A 27,115-nucleotide genomic window follows, 5' to 3' on the forward strand; every position below is an offset into this window, starting at 1 on the left:
GTTCAAATCTGACCTCAGACACTTAACACTCACTAGCTGTGTGACCCTGGGCAAGTCACTTAACCCCAATTGCCTCACCCCAAAAAAAGTAAATAAATAAATTTTTTAAAAATTACGATCCTAGAGCAGAAAAATGACAAATGGAAATCTAGTGTTATGCCAATGATTCCTTCAATGGGGGTGGTCCCTTTATTAATATAAATAATAACTAATCAGCCTATAACTGGCACAAACAGATAAAAATTAGTGAATTAAACTTCTTTATGAGCATCCCTAAAGCTGTTGAAGTTTCATCTGCTTTTTAAAGTCCTTGCGAATATAAAACACCTGAACTGAATTCCTTATGATGAGGAATAAGAAACTTTGCAGAGAAAAGTCATGTTAACCAACTGTCCTCTCCACCCCTGTAGTTAAAATAAATACTACTTCCCCCCAGGAAACTGAGACCATCTCACATGAACTCCCTCAATCTTCACAATTCTCATTTTTTTGTTTTTGTTTTTACGGGGCAATGGGGGTTAAGTGACTTGCCCAGGGTCACACAGCTAGTAAGTGTCAAGTGTCTGAGGCCGGATTTGAACTCAGGTACTTCTGAATCCAGGGCCAGTGTTTTATCCACTGTGCCACCTAGCTGCCCACCTAACTTTCTCAATCAGGATGCCTATCCAGCAATCCTCCTTCCTTTATAACTTGCCTAGGATGTTGGCATCTGCTTGGAGAATATGTCATTAACTACATTCCAACTTTTCATTCAATTAACATTTATTGAGTACCCATACTGTAGATGCACTTATACCCTTACAGTCATACCCTTATATCTAGCTATCTTAAAGGTATTTGCTCCTGTACCTCTTGTCCTCTTTTCCTCCCCTAAAGCACATTTTCATCTTTTTTATTTGTCTTCAATTCTCTGCTTAGTCTATTGATCTATGCTACTTCCCTAGGAGCAGACAATCACACGTGGCCCCTCTTTTTTTTTTTTTTTTTGGCCTCCATAGGACAACCACTTGGAGAAGTTTTTTACTCTGTGTCACTCTCTGGAAAGCCAAGTCACCTTTCCCATCAGAGTCCTGGACCAAAAGATCACAGAAGCTAACCTGGAGCATGAACTGAAACTGAGCATCATCTGTCTGAATTCCTCCCGCCTGGAGCCCCTTGTGTTGTTTTTACACCAGATTTTGGATAAGCTCTTTCAGCTGTCAGTACAGCCCATGGTCATTGCGGGTCAGACAGGTACTTTGTACTTTGGGCTTTGGGGCTGTCACCAAGACCTGGGGAGAGAATGCTAGAGTCAGAAAGGAAGCAGGGGGAAGGCTGCCCAAATATCTGGGTAGGAGTTCTTGAAATTGTGGGATTGAGAAGGGGTGAGAGATAGGTGCTGCCTCTTCACTTGCACATTTCCTCTCCTTTTCCTGCCCTTGCTAAAAAGAGAAGTCAGTGATGGCAATTCCCGTCAGGGCGCTATGAGTATAATAAGAATGTGAAAGAAGAAGCGGGGTTGTTGTTGAAAAATATACTCTGAGTGGGCTTTTACAAAAGATTTGGGGACTTTTTTTAAAAATAAAAATCACATGAGATTAGGGAGTGAGATGTGTCTGGCTTGAGAACAGTTTGTAGTGAGTGATCATTCAGGATTGGCCTGAAAGGGAGAGCGTCATGAGAATAAAAACTGCACAGCAAGGGCTAAGGCTATGTTATAAGCAGCTTGAGAGTAGCGATTGTTTCTTCTTTTTTTTTCATCTCTAGAGCCTAGGCAAGTCCTGGAGTCTGGAAGATTCATCTGTCTGAGTTCAAATCTAGCCTCAGACACTTACTAGCTATGTCACCCATGGCAAGTTACTTAACTCTGCCTCAGTTTCCTCATCCATAAAATGAGCTGGAGACGAAAATGGCAAACCACTCCAGTGTCTTTGCCAAGAAAACCTCAAATGGGGTCACAAAGAGTCAGACATGACTGAATAACAAGGGCCTAGGAAAGTACTTAGGGACAAAGGAGATGCTTTATCAGTGTTTGTTGATTAATTGGTTACCAATTTCCCCTCCCAGTCCTCACAATCATCAATCCAGAGAATTTCCTGCCTTCATTCTGTTCAGAACTTGGACAATGAATTTATCTTTTTCTTTGTTCTCCAGCCAATTTTTCCCAGTTTGCCTTTGAATCTGTGGTTTCAATAGCAAACAGCCTCCACAACAGCAAGGACCTGAGCAAGGACCAGCATGGGCGGAACTGCCTCTTGGCCTCCTATGTCTACTATGTTTTCCGCCTTCCTGATGTTCAAAGGGAAGTGTCTAAATCAGGTAATCCTGAGTAGAATGTGGCAGAACAGGCCCTCTCTCACTCCCCCCAGCCCTTATTTGTCCATTGTTTTTGGCTTATGGTCTCCTGTCTTCTTTGCCCCCTAGTACTGATGCTGTGGTTCATTTGAAGACACTATTGAATGGTTGGTTCCACATAATACAAACTCATGCCAAGGCAACTGAAATGGTCTCATGTATAAAGACAGCAATAATCGTATTGGGGATAGATATATGGTTCGGGGGGGTCTTTATTGTTTTGAGAAACTCAGATCTATAGTTTTATTAATGTGAACAATTCCTAGTGTTGTTTGATTGATGTGGATAACTCCTAGAAATTTCCTAGGGGGAAATTTCTCCCCCTGAGGTAAGTCAACAACTCATCTGTAAATTAAAGTTTTAGAATGCTACTTGAAACAATGAAAAGTCAGACAACTTGTCTATGGTCTCGGGTAGTAGGTACTAGAAGCAGGACTCAGAGCCAGGTCTACCTGATTCCTAGGGCGGCTCTCTCTCTGTTATGCTGCACTGCCCCATATAAAGAAAATATCCTAGGGGCAGGTAGGTGGCACAGTGGATAAAGCACCAGCCCTGGATTCAGGAGGACCTGAGTTCAAATCTGGCCTGAGACACTTGACACTTATATTAGCTGTGTGACCCTGGGCAAGTCACTTAACCCTCATTGTCTGGCCAAAAAAAAAAATATCCTTTGGACTGAGGCAGTGGTTTCATTTGAATAAGATGTTGGCGAGGAGACTTCATCTCCCAAGGTAGATCAGCATCTGGGCTATAGTTCAAACTCAAGAGACTTGCCTGGGACACACAAAGGTTATTTTCTCTGACTGTCTCCTCCTCCTCATCTCTGCTGATTGACCTCCCTGACTTCCTTTAAGTACCAACTAAAACCTCATCTTCTATAGGAAACCTTTCCCAGGCCCTCTCAGTTCTAGTGCCCTCTCTGTTAATTACTTCCTATTTATCCTGTCTATTGTTCCTAGTTGCTCTCATCTTGTCTCCTTCTTTAGACTGTAAGTTCCTTGAGGGCAGGGACTGCTTTTACCTCCTTTTCTATCCCTAGGAGTCAACATGGTGCCTGGTGCATAGTTGGCACTTATTGTTTTGTTTTGGGGGGGTTTGGGTAGGCAGGGGTGGGGAAGAGTTGTTTGGTTGGGGGGGTTTGCAGCTAGGAGGAACAAGTGGAGAGAGCCCTGAGCTAGAATTCAGGAAGACTCATCTTCCAGAGTTCAATTCTGGCCTCAGACACTTACTAGCTTTGTGACCCTGGGCAAGTCACTTCACCCTGTCCACCTTAGTTTCCTCAACTGTAAAATGAGCTGGAGAAGAAAATTACAAACTAGTCCAGTGGTTCTTTACCAAGAAAACCCCAAATGGTATCATAAAGAGCTGGACATGACTGAACAACATCAGTTTTGCTTAACATTTATTTCCACTTATAAGAGATGTGGGCTTATATTGGAACAAAGCTTCTTAAAATGTGTGAAGCAACCCCATATGGGATGGCGTAACTGAATGTGGGGGTCAGGAAAAATTTGGCAGCAGTAAAAGGTTATGTATACCTATTTTGTATACCTATATATCCTGGGTCACATAAAAATTTCTCAGGAGAAAAGGGGGCATGAGTAGAAAACATTTAAGAAGCCTTGCTTTAAAAAGAAATTTCTTGAGTGTAAAAACAAAAAGCATTAACGAGTTGTGCATGTGGCATGGTGGAAAGAATAAGGGATCTGGAATCATGGGACCTAGATTAAAATCTTGGCTCTTCCACTTATTACCATGTGACCTTGGGAAAGTCACTTCTCTATGAGCTTTGGTTTCTCATTTATAAAATGAGAGGACTGGACTAAATGATCTCAAAGGTTCCTTTCAGCTCTAAATTTATGATCCTAAGATTCAATCAAACTTTTAAAAAAAATTAAAATAAGGGAGCAAATTGATTGCTTAATAAGGTCTCTTCCATGTTTAAAGTTTTATATAACTCATAGGAAAGTTACAAGGATAAATTATACAGTCATCTTAAATTTAAAATGGAGTATGGTGTACTAGAAAGCCAGCCTTGAAGTAAGGATTACCTAGGTTTAAGTGGTGCCTCTGACATGTCCTGGCTGGGTGACCACAGGTGGTGGCACAATGGATAGTATGACTCAGACATTTACTATGTGAACCTGGGTAAGTTACTTAACCTCTCTCAGCCTCAGTTTCCTCATCTGTAAAATGGGGATAATAATAGCACCTAACTCACTGAATTGGTCAGAATCACATAGCTAGTAAGTGTCTAAGGCTGGATTTTAATTCAGGTCTTCCTGATTTCAGTCCCAGTGTTTTATCCGCTACACCACCCAGCTGCCCCACACAAAAATCATGTCTGACAATTCCATACTTATCATCTCCCAGCTCTCTACAAGGGAAGTTATTTCATCACCTACATTTTACAAATGAGGAAACCGACCCTAAGAGAAATAAAATTACTCGGCCAAGGTCACCCATTTGGTAAATGGTAAATCAGGGTCAGGGCCACCGTGCTGGGCTGTGTCTCCTATACCAGGGCTGTCCTTCATTTGACATGGGATGCTACTCAACAGCAGAAGATTAATAAGTTATTTTGCCTTTTTTCTTTCTCTACCTTTCTAAATATGTCTGTCTGATGGGGTGAAGCCGTTGGGTCCAGTCACCCAGATCCTCGCTACCATACGTATGGCCGAACGTCAGCAGCCGCTGTGAATTCCAAACTGCTGCAGGCCCGCGTGATGAGCAGCAGCAATCCAGACATTGCCGGGATGCACACCTCACCAGATGAGGAAGTTAAAAACATCATGTCTTCAAAGGTATGGCAAGAACAAGGAAGTTTTGCTACAAAGTAATTTCATTTTCATGGATGCCTTTTATTTTTATAGTAGTACATAGTATTTTTATTTTTATTTTATCTATCTGTCCATAAGGCAACTCATTCTCTTTCCCCCTAAACCTTCCCCACATCCTACCTTCCTCATCACTGTAGAGTAAAAAACCATCCTCCCTGTCCCTCAGGCTCACAGGCTCACAGCGTCATCCTGCATTCCTCACTCTCACACCCCATATCCAAGCTGTTGCCAAAGCCTGTCCATCTCACCTCCTCTCTGACACTTGCCACCTCTCTAGTGCAGGCCCTCATCACCTCACACTTGGACTACCACAATAGCCTGCTGGTGGGTCTGCCTGCCTCGCCTCTCTCCCCACTGAAATCCATTTCCATTTATCCACTAAAGTGATTTTAGTAAAGCTCAGGTCTGACCATGTCATGCCCCCACTCAATAAACTCCAGTGGCTCCCTATTACTTCCAGGATCAAATACAAAATGCCGTTCGGCATTCAAAGCCCTTTGTAACCTACCACCCTCCCTCCTTTTCAGTCTTCTTATGCCTTACTCCCAGCCACATACTCTTCAATCCAGTGACACTGGCCTCCTGACATTCTATCTCTCAACTTTGGGCTTTTCCTCTGACTGTCCCCCATGCCTGGAATACTCTCCCTTGTCAGCTCTGCCTACTGACCTCCCTGGCTTCCTTTAAGTCCCACCTAAAATCCTAGCTCCTATAGGAAGCTTTCCCCAACACCTCTTATGTCTTGTGCCTTCCCTCTGTTAATTATCTGCTCTTTGCTCTGTCTATAGCTTGCTTTGTATATATTTGTTTGCATGTTACCTCCCCAATTAGACTGTAAATTCCTTGAAGGCAGAGAATGTCTCTTACCTCTTCTTGTATCTCTAGCACTTAACGCAGTGCCTGGCACATAGTAGGCTTTTAATAAATGTTGATCAGTTGATATCCTCCTAAACTCAATTTTAACCCTTCCTTGTAACAAAGAAAAAATGGTGTAAAAAAACCCCACCTACCTACAGTGGCTGTACCTGACAGTTGTATCCAACATTCTGCCTCCATGGCCCCATACCTTTCTGCCTGAAAGGGTCTGTTTTACCTTATCTATTCTCCCAGACGAGTACTGGTTACTTCAGTTGCCCAGAGCTTGGTTTCTTTTTAGTGTTCTTGTCATTTACATCTTGTTGTCATCCCATAGGTTGTTCTCCGGGCTCTTATTTTAGGCTATCTTCATTCATGTTTCTCTGAATTCCTCAAATTTCCTTAAACTTTTAAGAAACAGAACTTTTTATTTTTTTTAAGCCACCTCTAAAGAAAGGAAGCTGCAATGGAGAACTATCAGGAGTTTTCTCCCTCTTCCCATTCTATTTCTAGGACTGCCTATGGCAGGATGAAGCAACAGTGCATTAATCTATAGTGTTAACTACGGCTGCTTTCTTTTGAAAGGTCATTCAAGGATGTATTTTTTTTTAAATACAGCATACTGGTTCTGGTCTGACTAGGTCAAAGTACAGCTGGATGACTAGCTCCTTATTGCTGGAGTCTGTACCTCTCTTAAAGGAGCCCAAGATCATATTAGCAGCATTTTGGGGGCATCAATCATATCACATATTGAGCTTGCAGTATACTAATAGCCCCAGATCTTCTTCGGATCAGCTGCTGACCATGATCCTTCCATCTTGTACTTGTGAAGTCAATTTTTCAAATCCAAGTGTAAATCTTGACAGTTTTCCTATTGATTTTCATCTTATGAGGTCGAACAAATAAATGCTTCAGCCCTTCAAGATTTGGGGGAGATCCTATCTCAGTCATTCACTGTATTGTCTAGCTCTTCCTGTCAGTTTTGGGTTATCAAATTTAACAAATATTGCCTGCTGTTATCCAAATTGTTGATAAACAATTGTCAACAACACAGATCAAAAGGAAAGCAATAAGAGAAAATTAATAAACTGAGTTCCTGAGACAATTTTTAAAGTGAATAAGGCAATCCTGGGGTTCAAAGTTCTGCCAAACTGAAAAACATTCAGACTTGTTTCTTCATATTGTAGATTGTATTTTTAGTGAAAAGAATATCATTCTTTAAAAAGGAATTAGCATAACTGAAAAACATTTTTCCATCATCTGCTTTTTATATTTATGACTTTAAACAGTCAGGAATTAATTAACCTGCATAGTACCACCAGAGAGGAATAGGGGCCAATGTTCTATTAGGGACAGGAATTAAGTCCAGGTCATCCCGACTAAGGATCAACACTACCACACATTTCTCAAATTTAGGGGTTTTTAATCTTTGATGGATCATGGCTCCCCTTGGCAAAATAATATTTTCAAATGCACAAGATGGACTTGAAACCAATTATATTAAAATAGTTGTTAAAATATTTTTTAAAACTTTTTCTCTAGTGGGACATTAAGTATTATTATCTTTAATATTTGAGACTCTTGTTCTCGTGCTACTTAACAAAATTCCTTTTTCTAGGATATCATTATTAACAATAATAATAGAATTTAATATATCACTTTATTGGCCTCAGTTTTCTCAACTGTACATTGAGGGTATGATAGTACCTACTTGTTGTAAGGATCAAATGCAATATTTCTAAAGCACTTTGTAGACCTTAACACACTTTATAAATACTAGCTATTATCATCGTCATCATTACCACCACCATTATTTCCTTGGTATAGAGAACTTCCACCAAGGGGCCTTCTATGACTAATGCTGATTAGCAATTGATTTGACATTTCTAATTTTAGAGAATTACTTGGGGGCACTATTTAGTTAGGTAACTTACCTGGGCACACAGAGCAGCCAACTTAGGATATACCTATCTTCAAAGTTTCAATCATGAACCATCTCCAATTTGAAACCTTCCTCATTCTCCTTCCTACCCATCCCCCATGAAAGCATTTTCTTCTTCAAATCTTTCTAGATCACTCTATCTAAGTAACTCCTCCACAGCTATCATGCCCTCCCTACCTGTATAAATTTACATACTACATTTATACTTCCCTTTGTAAATGTCTTATCTCTCTTCCTTAACTGTATTTCTTGATTACAAAAAAACCAAAAGCATCCAAAGCTTTGTTGTCTAGGGTCTTAAGCTACCACTGAACTCACCTTCCCTCCAGAAAGTAACCTCTAAATGATTTTATCAATTGAAATACCATTTAGTTTAGTAAACTAAACAGTACCTAAATAGGCCACAGAGGGGCAGTAGTTCAACATAGTTTCATTAGTCACTCTTGGTACCTAAATTCATAGGCTTATAGAGTTATAATGGGGTCAGAGACTTTAAAGATGATGCAGTTCGACTTTCTCATTCCACAACAGTCTCTAAAAAAATAAATTCTGAGGGTTTTTTTGTTTGCTTGTTTTCGTTTTTTCAGTTCAATGGCTCATTCTTACAAGATGGTGTGTATATGACTTAACTCTTGGTTATGTATCATAGGCTGCTGATCGTGTGTGTAATCGGATGTCTTACTACAGCCAAGGGAACAATGACACGCCAAGTTCCACTACAGTTCCAAGACCAGCCAGCAAGAAGGTAACTTGTCACATGAGAACAGTGACAGGAAGGAGGGAGCAAGGCCTAACTGTAGAACAGTAATTGATCTCTCTGCATCTGTCTGTTTCTTCTCTCCTCTCTCTCTCTCTCTCTCTCTCTCTCTCTCTCTCTCTCTCTCTCTCTCTCTCTCACACACACACACACACACACACACACACACACACACACACACCTTTTCTCCTCCCTCATATCTGGAAATCACCAATATGATGAAAAGAATACTGCACTTAGAGTCAAAGAGTCTATACTTGAATCCTAAGTTCAAACAAATCACCTCACCTCTCTATACCTCAGTTTCCTCATCTGTAAAATGAGGGAGATTTGAAAGGATTACCTCTCAGGTCCCATCTAGAAATCTAACCTGATCTTATGATCAGGTAGGCAACCTAAGACCCTTTCACTAAAACACAATACAATAATTGTGTATTTGGTATAATAGAGTGGATTTGGAAGATGTGGATTCAAATCCAGCCAAAATAATTCTGGACCTGTTTCCTTTTCCATAAAATGGACTATATGATCTCCAAGTTTCAGCTCAAAATCTCAACCTTCTTTTCAGCCTACAATTATGTTTACCAACCTGTTTCATTCTAGCTAATAACATAGGCACAATCTTGGCCTGCTCTAATCTGAAAGATGACAAAAAGCCTGTCTGTCCAAAATTTCTTCTTTTGTAAAAGTATCTGGAATTTCTACCATTAGAATCAATTTGAGGCTAAGACGTTTTCTCCACAAGGTCCCTGACAAAATGCAGCTAGGATACATAGGAAGGATCAAGGGGAAAGCCATTTGCTATATAGCAAGACTTTAATCAGATTACCAATTGAATCTAACAAGCATTTATTAAGCACCCGCTGTAAGCAAGCTCTAGGCTAGTATCACAGGGGAAATAGGTGGTGGTTAGGGGGGAGTGGGAGGGGGGGTCCTAGGTATTCCTCTTCAAAGAATTACACCCTTTTGCACACAATTCAGTTAGAATAAAATAGTCTTTTATTTGGATGCTTAGAGAAAGTGACCAAGAGGGAAGTCAAAGACTTCCAACCAGGGGAAATGATTCAGAGACATGATTCTCTGAGATACTTTTCTTCCATGGGAGGGGAGGCCAAAGCCTAAAGGATGGATGGTGGGGGGACAGATGGTAGGGGGACAGATGGGGTGACCACCTGACTATGGAAAGTTCACTTTGGGGATGGGAAAAGCTTTAGTGAGGGGTGGTAGTCCTGACTTCTGGAGTTATCTCTGTCCCCTGATGCCAATCAGGCAGCAGCTATGCCTGATGGGCTTATCTCCCTTACTTGTTAAGTGTGTCTGTCCTTTAGCTAGTAGGCCAGTTTAAATTTTAATAGTCCTAACCCCCATGTCACTAGGCTAAAGGACAAAAACAAAAAAGCCAGTCTCTACCCTCAGGGAGTTTACATTCTATTGAGAATATAAAAAAGAAACAAGAATTTCTTAAGTACCTACTATGTGCATGGCTCTATGCTAGGATATGGGGATACCATGACAAAACAAAAAGCCATCCCTACCCTCAGAGAGCTTATATTCTACTAGGGGTATAGAAAGAAAACAAACATTCATTAATCCCCTACTCTGTGTCACACACTATCCTAAGTATTTTATAAATATGATCTCATTTGATCCTCTCAACCTGGGAGGTAAGTACTATTAATATCCCCAGAGGCAGAGGTTAAATGACTTACCCATTACCCAGAGTCACTTAGAGCTAATAAATGTCTCAGGGTATATTTTAATCCAGGCCTTCCTAATTCCAGGCCCAGAGCTCTCCCTGCTGGGCCATCTAGCTTCCTGTTTGCATAGAACATGTCAACAGATAAGTATGTATCCATTATCATTTGAGGAGGGAAAGAACCCTCACCCCTAAATGAGTTAGGAAAAGGCTTGCCATAGCCATAGGAGCTACACAAGAAAGAAGAAACCCCAGGAGTCCTAAAAGGCAAAAGAGGGAGCACATCCCAATCAATCAGTATTTATTAAGTAGAAGGGGGTAGCCTAGGCAACATACAAGGTGAACAACAGGAAAGCCGCCCCAGAGAGCAAGAAGGGAAGCAATGAGCCACGGGGCTGGAAGACGGGAATGAAAAGTTCTGAAAAGAATGAGGTCAGTTTGATTGGAAGGAAGAGTGTGGAGGAGAATAATGTGCCACGAATGTGAAAAAGTGGACTGGAGCCAGGCTGGGAAAGGCTTTCAATGCCAAAGCTTATGTTTTATCCAGGAGGCAGGAGGAAGATTTCTGAGCTGGGGAACGCATGATATGGCCAAACCTGTGCTTTAGAAAAGTCCATTGGGCAGTTGCATCGAGGATGAATAGGAAAAGGTAGAGACGGGGAGTTGGGAGTCCAACTGGAGACTCTTGCAATAGTCCAGGCAATGATGGCCTGAACTCAGTTGTTGGCCATGTACATAGAGAAAAAGGGATGGATGTGAGATATTTGTATGTAGAAGAGAAATGACAAGATTTAGCAATAAACATGGGGAATGGGACTCAGAATAAGTTAATGTTGTTGAAATTCAGAAGGTGGGGCATTGCCAAGGGCAATCCAGGGAATGTGGAACACAGTGTGGATGACATATCACCTAAGGCCCTGGAGAAGGAATGCAGCATAGTGGATAAAACCCTGACCTGAGAGCCTAGAGGCCTGAGTTCTAGTCCCCACCAGTCAGATGGATAGCCTTAGGCAAATCCCTTAATCTTTCTGAATTAAGTTTTGTCATCTGTAAAATCAAAGGGTAGGATTAGATCAGAGGTTCTTAATCTTTTTTTGTGTCTTGGACTCTTTTTACAGTCAGGTGAGGCCTATAATAAACCCCTTCTCAGAATGATAATTTTAAGCGAATAAAATACATAGGATTACAATGGGAACCAGTTATGTTGAATGGTTATTTTTTTTTTAAGTTCACAGGGGGCAGCTAGGTGGCGCAATGGATAGAGCACCAGCCCTAGATTCAGGAGGACCTGAGTTCAAATCCAGCCTCAGACACTTGACACTTACTAGCTGTGTGACCCTGGGCAAGTCACTTAACCCTCATTGCCCTGCTTCCCCCCCCCAAAAAAGTCCAAAGACCTCAGGTTAAAATAAACCTAACTTGATGATTTCCAAGATTTCTTCTTACTCCAGCAATCTATGATTCTGTGACCCAGGTTTGTCATAGATCCCTCAGAAACAGGGAAGTTGCATTTAGGGTTTTTGTTCCTTCACAGTGGTCTGCATCCTGACTTCTTTCAGGATTTCTAATTTCTTTTAAGCTCAGAGCCATGCATACTTCTGTCCCTGGAACTTACTAGGAGGGAATCATTTGGGGGCCGGGGCGGGGGGGGGGGGGGGGGGATAGGGAGCAAAAATCCAACCCATCCAAGCTCTATATTTAGTGAATTGTCACCACATGTGAAGCTTCCTCCAACGAGCTCTCCCTTTGTATGGCCTTGTCTTTTACTAATAACTTAACAAATAGCTCTGTGCTCCTTTACTATTTTCAATAACACCCAAAGTAACTACAGGACTCTTGTAATCATGTGTGCCTGTAGACAAAATGAAGGGCTTTAAGAAACTGCTTATCCTTCTTTAATCTCTTCTCCCCAGAACAATCTAGCAGTTGACCTGACCTATTTTTCAGTGGTTATATTTAAAGCCAGGGACATTGCTACTGTTGTAGGCTTTGGTGATGATCTAGTGCCTTCTTTCTTCTAACCAACTCCTTGTCAAAGGAAGGTGGAAAGATCCCAAATTATATTTAAATCTTATTATTTTAAAGTATAGTTAGCTCCCTTTTTTTTATCTCGGCGAAGGAGGGTGGGGGAGTAGAGGGTAATTTAATACAGGCAAATTAAATCCACAGACAATCCTGAAGTTTCATTTTGGCCTATATTCTTGAAAATGTCCCCAGAGCCATAACTAGCATGAGGTGAGCTGGGCTTTGCTCCAAGGCAATTACATGGTGGTGGGCATACTTCCTTCCTTGCAGCCATCATCTCTGAATGTCACCTCAAGACCTCTACTTGCCCAAGCCGAGCATACAGTGCTATTGCTACCCTCAGTATTCATGGCCCCCACATTCTACCTAAGCTCCTATAGGGACAAAGACTAGGTTGTCCCCTTTCTTAATTCAACTATAAACACCTCCTACCCACCTATTGTCTCAGTTGCTTTTGCCACTGTAAAAAAAAAAAAATCTAGATATAACTCTGCATTTTCCCACGAGGCTTTGTTTTGGAAAAGCCACCAATAAGTAGCCAAATTGAGTGATGCACATTTGAGGCCTTGTCTTTTCCCTTCTCCCCTACTGGAGTTGGTGATAGTCAATAAATAATTAAGTGCCTACTATGTGCTAGTCACTATTCTAAGCACTGAGGATACAAAAACAACAAAGAAAGGTAGTCCCTGCCTTCAAGGAGCTTACAATCTAATGGGGGAAGGTAATACACAAAAAGAAAGTTGAATAGGGCTGGAGGGAGTTTAAAATGATTGCTGGAAGAAAAGTCAAAGAAATCCAAAATGAGTACTGCTGGATCAGAAATATATTGAGTAAAGAGATTACCCAAAGCAAGGAGAAATAAAATTTGACATGAAATCTTGGAAGGTTTCAAACCAAGGTTTCCACATCTTTTTTTTCTTTTTTTTTTGGCAGGGCAGTGAGGGTTAAGTGACTTGCCCAAGGTCACATAGCTAGTAAGTGTTAAGTGTCTGAGGTCGGATTTGAACTCAGGTCCTCCTGAATCCAGGGCCAGTACTTTATCCACTGCACCACCTAGCTGCCCCCAAGGTTTCTAAATCTTAAAAGTCTTTCAGGAACCTGATTGTGGGAATATAGGGACTCCAAGGTTATGGATTTGAGGTGATACCACTATGTCTTTCATCCCAAAGTCCCATTTACATGTAGAACAGATCACATTATCCATATGAGTCTTTTCCTTTGGGTCATCTTAGAATCATAGAATTATAGAATTTTAGAACCAGAAAGGATCTTAGAGATCATCTAGTCCGGGAGTCCTCAGCCTTTTTGTGTTTGTCATGGTGGTCTGGTGAAGCCCCTATGACTCCTCCTCAGAATAATGTTCTTAAATGCATAAAATATACTACATAAAATTACAAAAGAAACCAATTATATTGAAATAGTTATCAAGTTTTAAACAAACTCATGGACCCAGAGGTAAGACTCCCTGATCTAGCCTAGCCTAGTCTCATTTTACAGAGTAAACTGAGGGCCATCAAGATGAAATGATGTGTTCAAAGTTATCTAGCCAAGTAATGGCAGAAACGGGACTAAAACTCAGGTATCCTGATACATAGACTCATAGATTGAAATGTACAAAGGACCTTAAATATCATGTAGTCTTCATTTTATATATGAAGAAACTGAGGCCCAAAGAGGTGGATGGATTTGCCTGAGGTCATTCACACAGGTAATAGCTAATACACCCAGGTAATGTCAAGATCTGAACCCAGATCCTTTGACTCTCAGTCCAGGGTTCTCTCCAGTCCCCTTCCTCCCAGCACTCAGTGTGTAAGGAGGCAGCCCCTGCTACATGGCTTAGGATTCCAAACTAAGCTCTGCAGGGGCGACTTGAGCTGGCCAAAGAGGTGTGTCAGGGGTGCTTACGTTTCTCAACTCCCCTTTTTGCTTTTGGGTTCAGCACTTCCATGAGGAACTGGCGCTGCAGATGGTGGTCAGCACTGGCATGGTGAGGGAATCGGTCTTCAAGTATGCCTGGTTCTTCTTCGAACTTCTGGTAAGATAAGTGTGTATTCATCTTTGATTGTTATTTTTAGAGTATGAAACAATTTAAGGGAAATCTTGTACATTTTCAGTAGAAATTATCCTAATGTTTTTTCCATTCAGTGTCCATTGTTTTTCCCTTAGGAATAATAAGAGCTAATATTTATATAGCATTTGAAAATTTTCAAAGCACTTGACATGCATTATCTCATTTGAGCTCCCTTGTAAGCCCATGTGGTAAGTCTTGTAATTATCCCCATTTTACAGATGAGGAAACTGAACCTCTCTCAGAGCTTAAGTGACTTGCCTGGGGTCACAGAGCTGGTAAGTGTCAAGTGTCTGAGGCCAGATTTGAACTCAGGTTCAAATACTGAATCCAGTATCGGGGCTTTATCCACTGCACCACCTAGATGTCCCTAGCTGATTTTACAGATTTTACAGTGAATTGCCATGGGTCATATGCCTAGTAAGTGTCTGAGGCCAGATTTGAAATCAGGTCTTTCTGACTTCTGGCCCAGAGCTCTATTCACTGCGCCACCTAGCTACCTAACTTGAATGCCTACTGTGTGTATAATGGTATACTAAGGAATTAAGGGAGCTATGAAAGACATGGCCTCTTGTCATCTAAGGATTTATAATCTAAGTGGGAAAGGAAAAGAAAAACCCAAAACACAGCATGAAACAATTAAGTGGTAAAATCAGTGATTCAGAACGTGTGTTTATAGTAGGTCATAGAATCCTGGAACATACTAATAACAAAAATAGTAGGCTAATAACAAAAATAGTAGGTGCTTCCTACTCGAACAGGAGAGAGGTTGCAGAACAGCTAAACTGCATCTCCTTGGATACAGACAATTGAGAAGTCGATAGTCCCATTTCTGTGACACCCCACTGAACCCCCCTCTGCACCCTCTTTCTATGTGTTTTTCCTCTGACCCTTGACCCTACATATGTGGGTGTAGAAGCAAATCTTCTATAAGCTATATATCAGATGCCAGTGGATAGAGCACCAGCCCTGGAGTCAGGAGGACTTGAGTTCAAATCCAGCCTCAGACACTTGACACTTAACTAGCTGTATGACCCTGGGCAAGTCACTTAACCCCAATTGCCTCACCAAAAAAAACCCAAAACCAAAAGCTAAAGAAGCAAATCTTCCATCACTTAGCACCCAAGTGGCCTTGAGCAAGTGTTCTTACTTCTTTGAGCCTCAGTTTCCTTATGAGGTCATCCTCCCAGCTCTAAATCTGTGATCTTAGAGTAAAGGTTCTTAGGACCCTCTGGCAGTCTAGTAATGCATGTTTTCCCCCTCTGAGGAGAATGTTTTAAAATAATCCTAGATGGGCAGCTAGATGGCGCAGTGGTAAAGCACCGGCCCTGGATTCAGGAGTACCTGAGTTCAAATCCGGCCTTAGACACTTAACACTTACTAGCTGTGTGACACTGGGCAAGTCACTTAACCCCAATTGCCTCACTAAAAAAAATAAATAAATAAAATAAAATAAAATAAAATAATCCTAGAAAATGCTAAATTTCTGTTAGAAGTTCACGAAAATAAATATGCAATATCCAAGTTCATGGGCCTCCTGAAACCTGCACACAGGCTGACACCAAGTTAAGAACTGCCTGACCTAGAGTGTGTCATCAAGTCTCTAGGGGGACTCAAGAAACTCCCTGTGGATAAAGAATTAAACTTAGAGGTAGGAAGCAGGAGTGAAGGAAAAGAAATAAGCATTTATCGAGTCTCTTTGATGGACAGCAAGGTAGCCCAGCGGATAGAGTGCCATGCCTGGAGTCAGGAAGACTCATCTTCCTAGGTTCAAATCTAACCTCAGACACTTACTAGCTGTGTGACCCTGGGCAAGTCTCTTCACCTGTTTGCCTCAGTTTCCTCATCTGTGAAATGAGCTGGAAAAGAAAACCCCAAATGGGGTCACTGAGTCAGACATGGCTGAAACAGCTCAACAGCAAATGATGTGCCAGGCATTTTACAAATATAATATTTGCATTCAGTCCTTTGAATTGAAGATCATTTGATCCTCCCATCTTTTGAGGTAGGTGCTATTATAATCCCATTTTACATGAGGAAAATGAAACAGACAAAGGTTAAGTGACTTGCCCAGGAAAAAAAAATAAGAAGATTCAGTTTGTAATCCCACCTCAGGCACTTATTAGCTCTGTGATCCTAGGCAAATCACTTACTCTCCTTGTACTCAGTTTCTTCATCTACAAAATGGGGGTAATAGTAGCTGCTCCCTCACAATATTGGTGTGAAGATCATATGAGGGCATAGATAAAGTTGGGAAGCTCAAATAAGATAATGCATGTAAAAGGCGTTGCAAACCTTGAGGAGCTGTACAGATACCAGCTATTAAATCCAAGGAGACTAGTGGAGGGAGAGCTTAATCCAGGGTTTAGAAATCAAATATTGGGTGCCTGGCATCTGCTGAAGCCCAGCTATGCTGTAGTCAAGCCCTCTGTTTATCTTTGTTTCCATCTTGTAACTCTGATAGCTTTCTGCTACCCTCATCCTCTCCCATAGCAACCGTTCATACTCCTACTTTTGTAAATATGTCTCTTTTATATGCTTATATGTAAGGATCTCAAAAGTAGGGATTGTTCTGTTCTTTGTATTTCTGTCTGCTTTCCCTCTTTGCCCTTCCCCAAAGAAGAGGAGGCTAATAAATACATTTAATTGATTGATTGATTGATATGGGTCATCTTGCATTTGCAAAAAAAAAAAAACAAACAAACAACCATATAAATGTAAGTCATGGAGTTGTCCCTCCTATCCCCTGACACACACAGAGATTATGTTTTCTGTCCTCTAGTTTTGTGCCTTTAAAGGCTGCATTGAGCTCAAGTACCTAAACCATGACTTTCTCTCCTTGTCTGAGTTACCCCAGTTCTGTTGAGATCCACACAATCTCCCAGTTTCTCTTTCAAATTGGCATCTTAGTTCTATGTGGAAGGAAGTATCTGACCTGATATTGATCAACAAATGGTTCTGCTAAAAAGGCACAGAAAGTCCCAAACCCCAACTGGTGCCTTTTCCTGACCCTGGGTACTTGCTGTTTGGAGCAGATGATGGGTGGCTAACTTATATCCTGATCAGACTGCAATGCTGGCTCATGCTAATATAAACCATTAAATATAAATTCATTGCAAGCAGACATTCTTTCTGTATCTCTAGCACCTAGCTCAGTATCTGGCATATAATAAATGCCTAATAGATGCTTTTTGGATTAATGGATTCATTGATTAATGGCCAGGGAGGGGGAGAGGCTGTTGCTGCTAGGATGGATCTCTCTGGAACTGGAAGAGGTCTTAACCTGTGTCACTATTTCTATCCAAACTGCCCTTGAGATAGAAAATCTCCATAGCACCCAAATCTATAGGGATTTTAGTCAAAGCAAAGTAGCCTTATACTATAGTTTACATATTGAACTCAGGACCTTGTGGGATTAAGAGAGGAAAACAAAAGCTATATATGCATTTTTGTTGTTGTTGAGTTGTTTCAGTCATGGCCAACTCTCTTTGACCCCATTTGGGGTTTTCTTGGCAAAGATACTAGAGTGGTTTGCTATTTCCTTTTTCAGATCCTTTTGTAGATGAGGAAACTGGGACAAATAGAGTTAAATGACTTATCCAGTGTCACATAGCTAGTAAGTGTCTGAGCCATTATTAGGTTAAAGTCATCATCTTCAACTGTATTAAGAAACTGCAAAGAAAAGTTTAGTTTTGGGCATGGTCCATATTAGTTCACCAGGTCATTCACTTTTCTCATTTGAATGAAATTAAGCAGAATGGTCCCCAGCCCTGGCCAGCAGCTTGGATGCTCAAGTGCTAATGGACAAATATTTTGGCATTTGAGACCAACACAATCCTTAGGCAATTTTTACACTTACTGACGAGTGAAATCCCTTTGGTTCTAATCTAGACACAGTTGAACCAAACTTCAGAGGCTCAGTTGTGAATGATTGGCCTGGTATAGATCCAGTAATGAAGCAGATCACCAGATTTCACAGCAGCTGAATTTCCCAGGTGGCTTTTAGCATTGCCCTCTGTTGTGTGAGCTACACAGGCCCAGACTGGAAAACAATGCCACTCCCACTCCCTAAAAACATTGTCCAAGAACTCATCGATGGTCCCCCGTTGTCTGCTTTGAGAAGAGTCAGGGGGTCTGGCAGCGGAGGTTCAAAAGTTTGGAGAGAGGCCAGCACTTGGAAGTACAACATTGTGAGAATTACTCGTTTGGTTGTGCAGTGGCCAGACACAGCTGGCAGAAGCCAAGCCCAACAATGTCCTTTAAAAAGCACTGTGTTTGATAGGGCAGGGAGGCTCCTGTCGGGGAACACTGTTAGAATTGAGCTGGCCCAGGAAAAGGAGACATTGTCTTCTTAGGTCCTTTCTAGGTCATTTTGGTAGGAAAAAGTGATGATCTCTGCAGAAAGTGGGACTCTCTGGTCATGATTGTGACTGAACCCATTATTCCCAACCACAGTTCAATAATCCCACAGAACAGTTATATGAAACTATGCGGGATGAATATATTGTGCTCTCTTTTGGGCCTTTTTTTAAAGGAAGCATTTGAACTGAAAATCCTTAGAATTCTTAATTTGAAGCAACAGATTTTTGTTATGTATCCATCCACCCTCTTAGATCCCTTTGCATGTTGCTCTCTGCAGTGGTGTCCAATATAAAAAATAGAGCACACTTCTTTCTACCCCTTTTCTCCCATCCCCTTTCCCCCTTCCTCATTTCTCTCTTCTTTCCCTTCTTTCTATCCTTCTCCCCTACTTCCTACTTCTTTCTCTGTCTCTGTATATGTGTTTCCTCTTCTCCCTTCTACTTCCTCCACACTCCTGCCTCCCTTCTTTTGTTTTTCTTGGGTTTATGCATAAAAGGTCTCTCACATGGTGTCTAGGAGTATTGTACAATAAACTTTCCCACACACCTTTCTTTGCCCCCTCCTTCTCCTCCAGCCTTAACTTAGAGGGGCCACTTCCCAGCATATGTGGGTGGCTCACCTTCCAGGGCCATTTCTTAACAGGCTGACTCTGCCTGCCAACCAACCTGTAGTCACTCATAGTGATGACTTCATAGCGTAGGTATCTGGGCATGAGAAACTACCTGAAACCGCCAACTCTTTTCCCATAAGCCTTTCCTTGAGTACTTCCAACTTGGGTTGAACTCAACCCAGTCCTCATAAAAATGTCTTGAAATCAGATTGTCATCTAAAGAAGACCATAGATAGTCATGGATGCCTAGAAGTCAGAGTGATTTTCATTAAAGAACAAAACAAGTATTACTTAATTTATGGCACTTCCCACACAGCCTAAATTGTACAGGGCATCCCCAATATATATGCTGGCTATGATTTAAAACTTCATTTGTAAGTCAGATGTCTAGAATCTTCTCATAGAAATAATATGATAGATGGTGATTACATTCCCAAAGCAAACCACAAAAGCATATAACTGAAATAGGATGTACTCACAATGAAAAAGTACAGGAGTAGAAAACAATGATGTAACAAATGTATGTAGCACAGAGTCTATAGGAAAATGTGTTTTACATCACAATATGAAACTCAGGATACCAAAAATACATATTGCTGCTGTCACAGCCCCAGTGAGCAAGAAGGGATTAACAACTTCCCTTCCTTCCCACCACCTTGTCTGTGTCAAGAAACAAAATCTCATGGACATTTCCTTTATATAAAATTCTAAAACTTTTGTACAAGCAAAGTCAATGAAGTTAGAATTAAAAGGGAAGCAGTTAACTGGAAAAAAATCTCAGCAGCAAAATTCTCTGATTAAGATCAGATATACAAGATATATAAAGAAGTGATACAAATAGATAAGAACAAGAGCCATTCCCCAATGGATAAATGGCCAGAGGAGATGACCATGCAGTTCTCAAATGCAAGCTATCAACAAACATATGAAAAAAATTATCCAAATCAGTAATAATAAGAGAAAAGCAAATTTAAATAACTCTGAGGTTATACTTCACACATATCAGATTAGTAAAGATAAAAGAGGAAAATAGCAATTGTCAAAGGTGCTATGGGAACACAATCAATTAGTAAGCATTGATGAAGTACCTATTATGGGTCAGACACTATGCTAAGCACTCTACATGGTCCCTGCCCTTCTAGAGATCACATTCTTTTTTTTTTTTTGACCAATTAATTAACCAACATTTATTAAGTACCTACTTTATGCCAAGCACTGTGCTAGGTAGATAGGAAGATAAAAACAGAATAGTCTCTGCCCTTGAGGAGCTAACATTCTGATGTACAGAATTTCACAATATAAATATACAGCAATTTGGTCAATTTTATATATATAATCTAATTCTTTTTTAAATTCTGAGAAAATATTATTTTTTTTCCTCAGTAAATATTCCAAATTTAAAGTTTCAAATTCCAAATTCTATCCCTCCTTCCAACCTCCCATACCATATTAGTCATTTTGTACAAGAAAACTTGAATAAAATTTTTTAAAAATTAAAGAAAGTGAAAAATGCCATGCTTCAGTATGTGTTCAATCAATATCAGTTTTTTCTTTAGAGGTGGATAGTATGCTTCATCATTAGTCCTTTGGGATTATCTTGGATCATTATATTGCTGAGAATAAAGTCATTCACAGTTCTTCATCAAATAATATTGCTGTCTATGTGCACAACATTCTCCTGGTTCTGCTCACTTCACTATACATCAGTTCATACAAGTTTTTCCAGGCCTTTCTGAAATCATACTGCTTGTTCTTTCTTATAGCACAATAATATTCCATCACCATCATATACCACATAGAGCTCACATTCTAATGGGCAGACAGTAATGAACTTTCAGTGGAGTTTAGAGCTGTATAATTATTCTGCAAAGAATTTGGAACTATAGCCCTAAAGTCACTAATTTATGCATCCCTGCTGTCCTAGTAATACTATTTATTAGGCATAAGTAATAAGTGCCACCACTACCCCAAAGGAAATAAAAGACAAAAGGAAAGGGCCCTTCCATACAAAACTATTTCTGGAAGCCCTTTCTGTTCTAGCAGAGAACCAGAAACAGTAATTTGTCCATCAGTTGGGGAATGGTTATACAAAATGTGGTATATGATTTTAATGGATTATTGTACATTAAGAAAAGAGGTATAAGAATTGATTGCGATTTGGGGACCCCATCTTGGCTAAAATTAGAAAGCCTCGGGCGCACCCTGCACAGCTCCCTCCGCCCTGGGCACGCCCCATCTCCCTCTGCCTAGCAGGGGTATGCACGGAAAATCCAAGCCCTGGCTCCCTCCACCAAGCAGGGGTACGCAAGGAAATCCTGCGCCCCAGCCAGCCTTGGGGCGCTGCCCCTAGGGGTGCCAATGAATTAGCTTGGGGTATGTGGGTAGTCAGCCCAGGTTTCCTGTGAGAGAAGGGTTTTTTATTTTGGGGAGGGGGGTAGAGGAAAGGGAGGAGGAGACGAGTTGAGAAGAGAAGAGAAGAGAGGGAGAGAGAGAGAGGCAGGAGAGATAGTTAAATGCGGGCACACAGGGGGATAGAGAAAGTTAAACACGAAGCAGCTGAGTCCAGTGGGCAAGTTTATAGGTCACATGTCCTGCTTTTCTTTGTCCTTATTTCTAAATTTGTTTTCATCAATAAACCCTGATTTTTGTTTTTTGGTTTTTTGGAAGGAGGCTTTTTAATCTCATTTCTTATCAGTCTGGGAGAAACTGTTGGGGAGGGGGCAGTGTGGAAGAGAGGAGGCTCAGGAGCTAGAGGTCCCCCATTTTTTTCTGAGTCCCAATGTTGCAGCTAGCTTCCCAATTAACCCTTCCCATATTAAATTTGGCCCTTACAGATCAGTGGCCTGTACAGGGCTTAACGAACCTGGGGGATCTTTAAAAAACCCCTTATAGAGGAATATGATAGAATCATAGAAACTTGGGAAGATTTAGATGAACTGTGAAATGAATAGAAATAGGAGAATAATTTATATACCATAATTACTATAATATCATAAAAATAATAACATTGAAAGATTTTAGAATTTTGATCACAGCAGTGATTATTCATGATTTCATAGAGAAGTAATAGAGTAGAGGTGCAAAATGAGACATCCATTGTCAGTTATGCCAATGTAGTGATTTGTTTCACCCTACTATATTTATTTGTTACAAATGAAGGCTTCTATTTGGCCAGGAGTTGGGGAAAGTGGGGGAAAGATACACAATAATTGGTTAGTGATAAGTTACGAATAGACACAGGGCCTGTGATTTCATTGATATAGGGAATTTCTAAGTGCAAAACTTCACACTACAAATGCAATATGGCATCATCTCTAAAACTTATAATCATAAAGAGTTGGCAAGAAAAGTTACATGAGATCCCAATTTTTTAAAAATTATTAAAACAGAAGAAAAGAATTTCAAGACAGGAGAACAAATAGGTCAGTTTTGTTATTGCCTTGTTAAACTTAATATACACTTAAACATAAGCTGTGCAACGGAAATTCACAGTTTCATAAGCAATCCTCTTTTTGTTCTTTCTATGTGGAAATATTCACATTTGTTGATGACTGCAAATTTATCATAAAAAAGAACTGTTTTCCTATCATTATGATGGAAAGAATCTATGCCTACCATATTTAGGGCAGCAGAATGTGCCCCAACAAAGTAGTGAGGAGAAGAGACTCCCCTGCCCTTGTACTTGGGCAGAAAGAAAAGAATCTCCTCAGCATGAAAAGTATGCATATGTAAGGAATATTTGTTCACTCAGGCATGTTCTAGCTGAGGATGTCCCCCTGTATGTGAAGTTCTAGAGAACAAAGTAGGGGAAGAGAGAATTGATTAATGGAGACGGCTCATTTGTTCATGTTTTACATGCTGTGGAAGCAGGCCACCAATTGTCCACTGACATTTTTCCCTTTTCTTCCAAAGGTGAAGAGCATGGCCCAGTATGTGCATAACATGGACAAAAGGGATAATTTTCGGAGAACTCGTTTTTCAGATCGCTTCAAAGATGACATCACAACTATCGTTAACGTGGTCACCTCTGAGATTGCAGCCCTCCTAGTAAAGCCTCAAAAGGTCACTGAAACTCAAGCCAAAGTGTAGATTACACATTGGTTCTTATTGAAATTGGTCCAGGGCCCAAGTAGTTGTATCTCCATTTTACCAGTGAGAAAACTGATGCACAGAGAAAATGAATGATTTACCCAGAATCATGCAGCAAGTTATTATTATTATTAATTAATCAACAGCAAATAATCCATGACATTTATATAACATTTTAAGGTTTTCAAAGTGCTTTATATACCTTTGAGCCTCACAATAATCCTTTGAGCTAGGTGAGTTTATCATCTCCTTTTTATGTATTAGGAAATGAAGTATCCCAGAGGTTAAGAGACTTGCCTAGAGTCACACAACTACTTACTATCTGAGGTTCTTCCTAGTTCAAATCCAGTTCTTCCTTTGTCCAAGTGAATGATTTACCCAAGGTCACACAGCAAATTGATACTAATAATAGAGAGTGTTTATATAACACTTTAAGGTTTTCAGAGTGCTTTAACTGAATTATCTCACTTGAGCCTCACAATCAACTTATAATGTAGGTGCTTATTATTATCCACACTTTATGGACTTGAAAGTTGTGAGCCTCTCAGAGGTTAAGTGATTTGACTTGGCTCTCATATAGCTAACAAGCATCAGATGTTAGATCCAAACCCAGTTCTTCCTGATTCCAAGTGCAGCCTGCTCATAGCTAAGCTGCGTTATCCCTTTGAAGAAGGAGCTAGCCTAGATTTAAACTGCATTAAATGAGAAAGCATACCATTCAAGAATCCAAGTGCCTACTCTGAGCATATCATTGTACTAAGGATAAGAGAAAAGAAGGCCTGGTCCCTGCCACCTGAAATGCCTCAGAAGTAGAGATGGAAATCACAGGCTTTGAGTTTCCTGTTCATTTCCTCAGCCATTCAACAAAAGACAAATGGCTTCCACTGAGGAACAAAAAAATGAGGCAGCTGTACCATGCTTTGTAGAATCACAGAATCCTAGATTTAGGTTTGGAAGGAACATTTGGGACAATCTAATCCAACTCTCTCATTTTACAAACCCAAAGAGGTCATCAGTCACCTAAGGTCTGCCAGGAAGTGGGGAGTAAACAGTCAAGTTTTGATCACCTCCAGGTGTTCCTATAAAGGGTTTTATAATCTGATTATGAAGTGCTCCAACTGACTGGCTAGTTGGCCCTGTTGGAAAGGTAAACTGGCACATCATGGTGAAAGGAAAATATCTTGGAGTGATCCTTTTGCAAAGATCCTAGGGAACTGACTTATCTTCATGACTATATTGTTGTTGTTGTTCATCCTTCATTCTCAAAGAGGACTAATGACATTAGGAAGGTAATGTCTTGACTAGGGAGTGAATTGGATTTAAGCGAGGCAGAGTTGTACAAACTCATCAGCCTCACTCTTCCAGCAACATTGGAGTCGAGTGGCAATACATAAGTCAAGGCAACTGGCCCCTGACTATAAAGGACACAAATATTAAAAAACTAGGAAAATCTGACAGGTCAAGAACATGAGAGCAGAAGACCATAAAATTCCCTCCAACCCGACTTCATGTAACCAATGGTAGTTTGTATTATCTTGAACCTCTCTTTGTCTGAGAGTGTCATCTAATGGGAAAAACAAATCCTGGATTGTAAAGAATAATTGAGGTCTTAGAGAATTGAGAAGGAAACACAACTTTCTCTACTGAGTAGAAAGGTACAAAGTACAAATGCAGAATTTAGCATATAGTGTACACTGTCAAACATGGTGACTGAGTTATCTGGCACTGCCATTTTGTTGTTGTTACAAGGAAGGATTCATAGGATGGGGGTGGGAGGTGAGAGGTTAATGAGAAATGACTGTGAAGTAAAAGCCAAAATCAACAACAAACTTCTCTAAGTTAGAAAGAAAGATAGATGATAGATGGATGGTTTTAGAGGATTTTTTGTTTTGTTCTGTTTTGCGGGGCAATAAGGGTTCAGTGACTTGCCCAGGGTCACACAGTTAGTAAGTGTCAAGTGTCTGTGGTTGGATTTGAACTCAGATCCTCCTGAATCAAGGGCTGGTGCTCTATCCACTGCGCCACCTAGCTGCCCTGTTTTAGAGGATTTTTGAGAAGTTGCATAGCATAGTAGATAGACAGTAAGTCAAAAGCCTTGCCTTTGATATATACTGGCTATGTGACCTTTGGAAAGTATCTTAACTTTTTAATATCCCCTAGAACTATGAGTTGCAGAGCAGATGCTGATCTACTTTGGTAAAGGGAATTTCCCTATCCAGACTTGCTTACACTAAAGGTATTATAGGACACACATCATCTAAAATAATATTGAGAGCAGGCACTGCTATTTTTTGCCTTTCTTTATGTCCTGAGCACTTAGCACATTGTCTGGCACAAGGCAGGCACTTAATAACAGGACAGGTAGGTGGCACAATGGATAGAGTGCCAGGTCTGGAGGCAGGAAGATCTGAGTTAAAATCTGACCTCAGACACTAGCTGTGTGACCCTGGACAAGTCACTTAACCCTGTTTGCCTCGGTTTCCTCAACTGTAAAATGAGCTGGAAAAGTAAGTGGCAAACTACTCCGGTATCTTTGCCAAGAAAACCCCAAATGGGATCACAAAGAGTCAGGCATGACTGAACAACAACAGGCTTATTGATTGACATTCTAAAGATCCCATCTTAGTTTTTGTCACATAAATTAAGAAGCAAAATGCTTCAGTGTCTAGCACTAAAATTTGTGTGTCTTCAAAAAGAATCATGAAGTTTCTAGATTTTGGGGGATGTACTCTCTGGCTTATTTCATCATTAAATCAATACCCATCTTAAACTATAAACCATGAATACCAACCTTTTTTTCAAAATAATTCAGGTCACATTTTGCTAAACTGGAGTATTGACATTTTCCTCACTCTTTCTTCTAAGAAGAACCATCTTTTTGATAATAATTTCACCCCAATTTTCACAGCATCTCAAGTGCTGTTGCTCTAGTCACTGATTGGAAAAAATGGTTCCCAGAAAGACTGAACAATTTGCTAAAAGGCACCCAGAGAATATACAGCAGAATTAAGACCAGAGCTGAACTTTTTTATTCCCCAGCAAGTGACCTATCCAGTTCATTGCTGTTCACATCAAAATGATTGTTGTTTTCCTCTTTTAAAGGAAAATGATCAAGCAGAAAAAATCAACATCAGCCTGGCTTTTTTCCTCTATGACCTTCTTTCCCTAATGGATCGGGGCTTTGTGTTTAACCTAATCAAACACTATTGTAATCAGGTAAGCGTGACTTTGGATGAGGACCATGTACAGGGCCCAGGAAAGTAGTTACAGTGCACATAAAAATGCTATAACAGTGGGAGAGGGAAGACTTCCACTGGGTCCCAAACAACCCCAAATGAGGCATTCATTGGCCCCTGGATACTTAAGAATTGGTTGGTTTTCAGTGGCAGAACAGAACAGACACTAAATGAAGCAAGGTCTGGGTTTTGAACACTTCAGTCATCACTGCTATTTCTCATGCTAGCCGATTGTTTCTTTGGCCCAAGGAGCGCAGAAGTCCTTAGTACATATGGCAACAAAGTGGTCGCCAAGGAGTCA

At 40.6% G+C, this 27,115-nt stretch overlaps 1 protein-coding gene across 1 annotated transcript in view; it reads left to right on the top strand.

Moving 5' to 3' along the window:
• DOCK8 (dedicator of cytokinesis 8) overlaps positions 1-27,115 on the top strand; it is a 330,991-nt gene that overhangs the window by 230,208 nt on the left and 73,668 nt on the right. Inside the window, 7 exon segments of the mRNA XM_043978441.1 lie at positions 999-1,233; positions 2,134-2,298; positions 4,969-5,138; positions 8,621-8,716; positions 14,389-14,484; positions 23,402-23,551; positions 26,681-26,794. Of these exon segments, the coding sequence (XP_043834376.1) occupies positions 999-1,233; positions 2,134-2,298; positions 4,969-5,138; positions 8,621-8,716; positions 14,389-14,484; positions 23,402-23,551; positions 26,681-26,794 (1,026 nt within the window).

The sequence above is a fragment of the Dromiciops gliroides genome, chromosome 1 (assembly GCF_019393635.1).
Source record: "Dromiciops gliroides isolate mDroGli1 chromosome 1, mDroGli1.pri, whole genome shotgun sequence".
Taxonomy (NCBI): domain Eukaryota; kingdom Metazoa; phylum Chordata; class Mammalia; order Microbiotheria; family Microbiotheriidae; genus Dromiciops; species Dromiciops gliroides.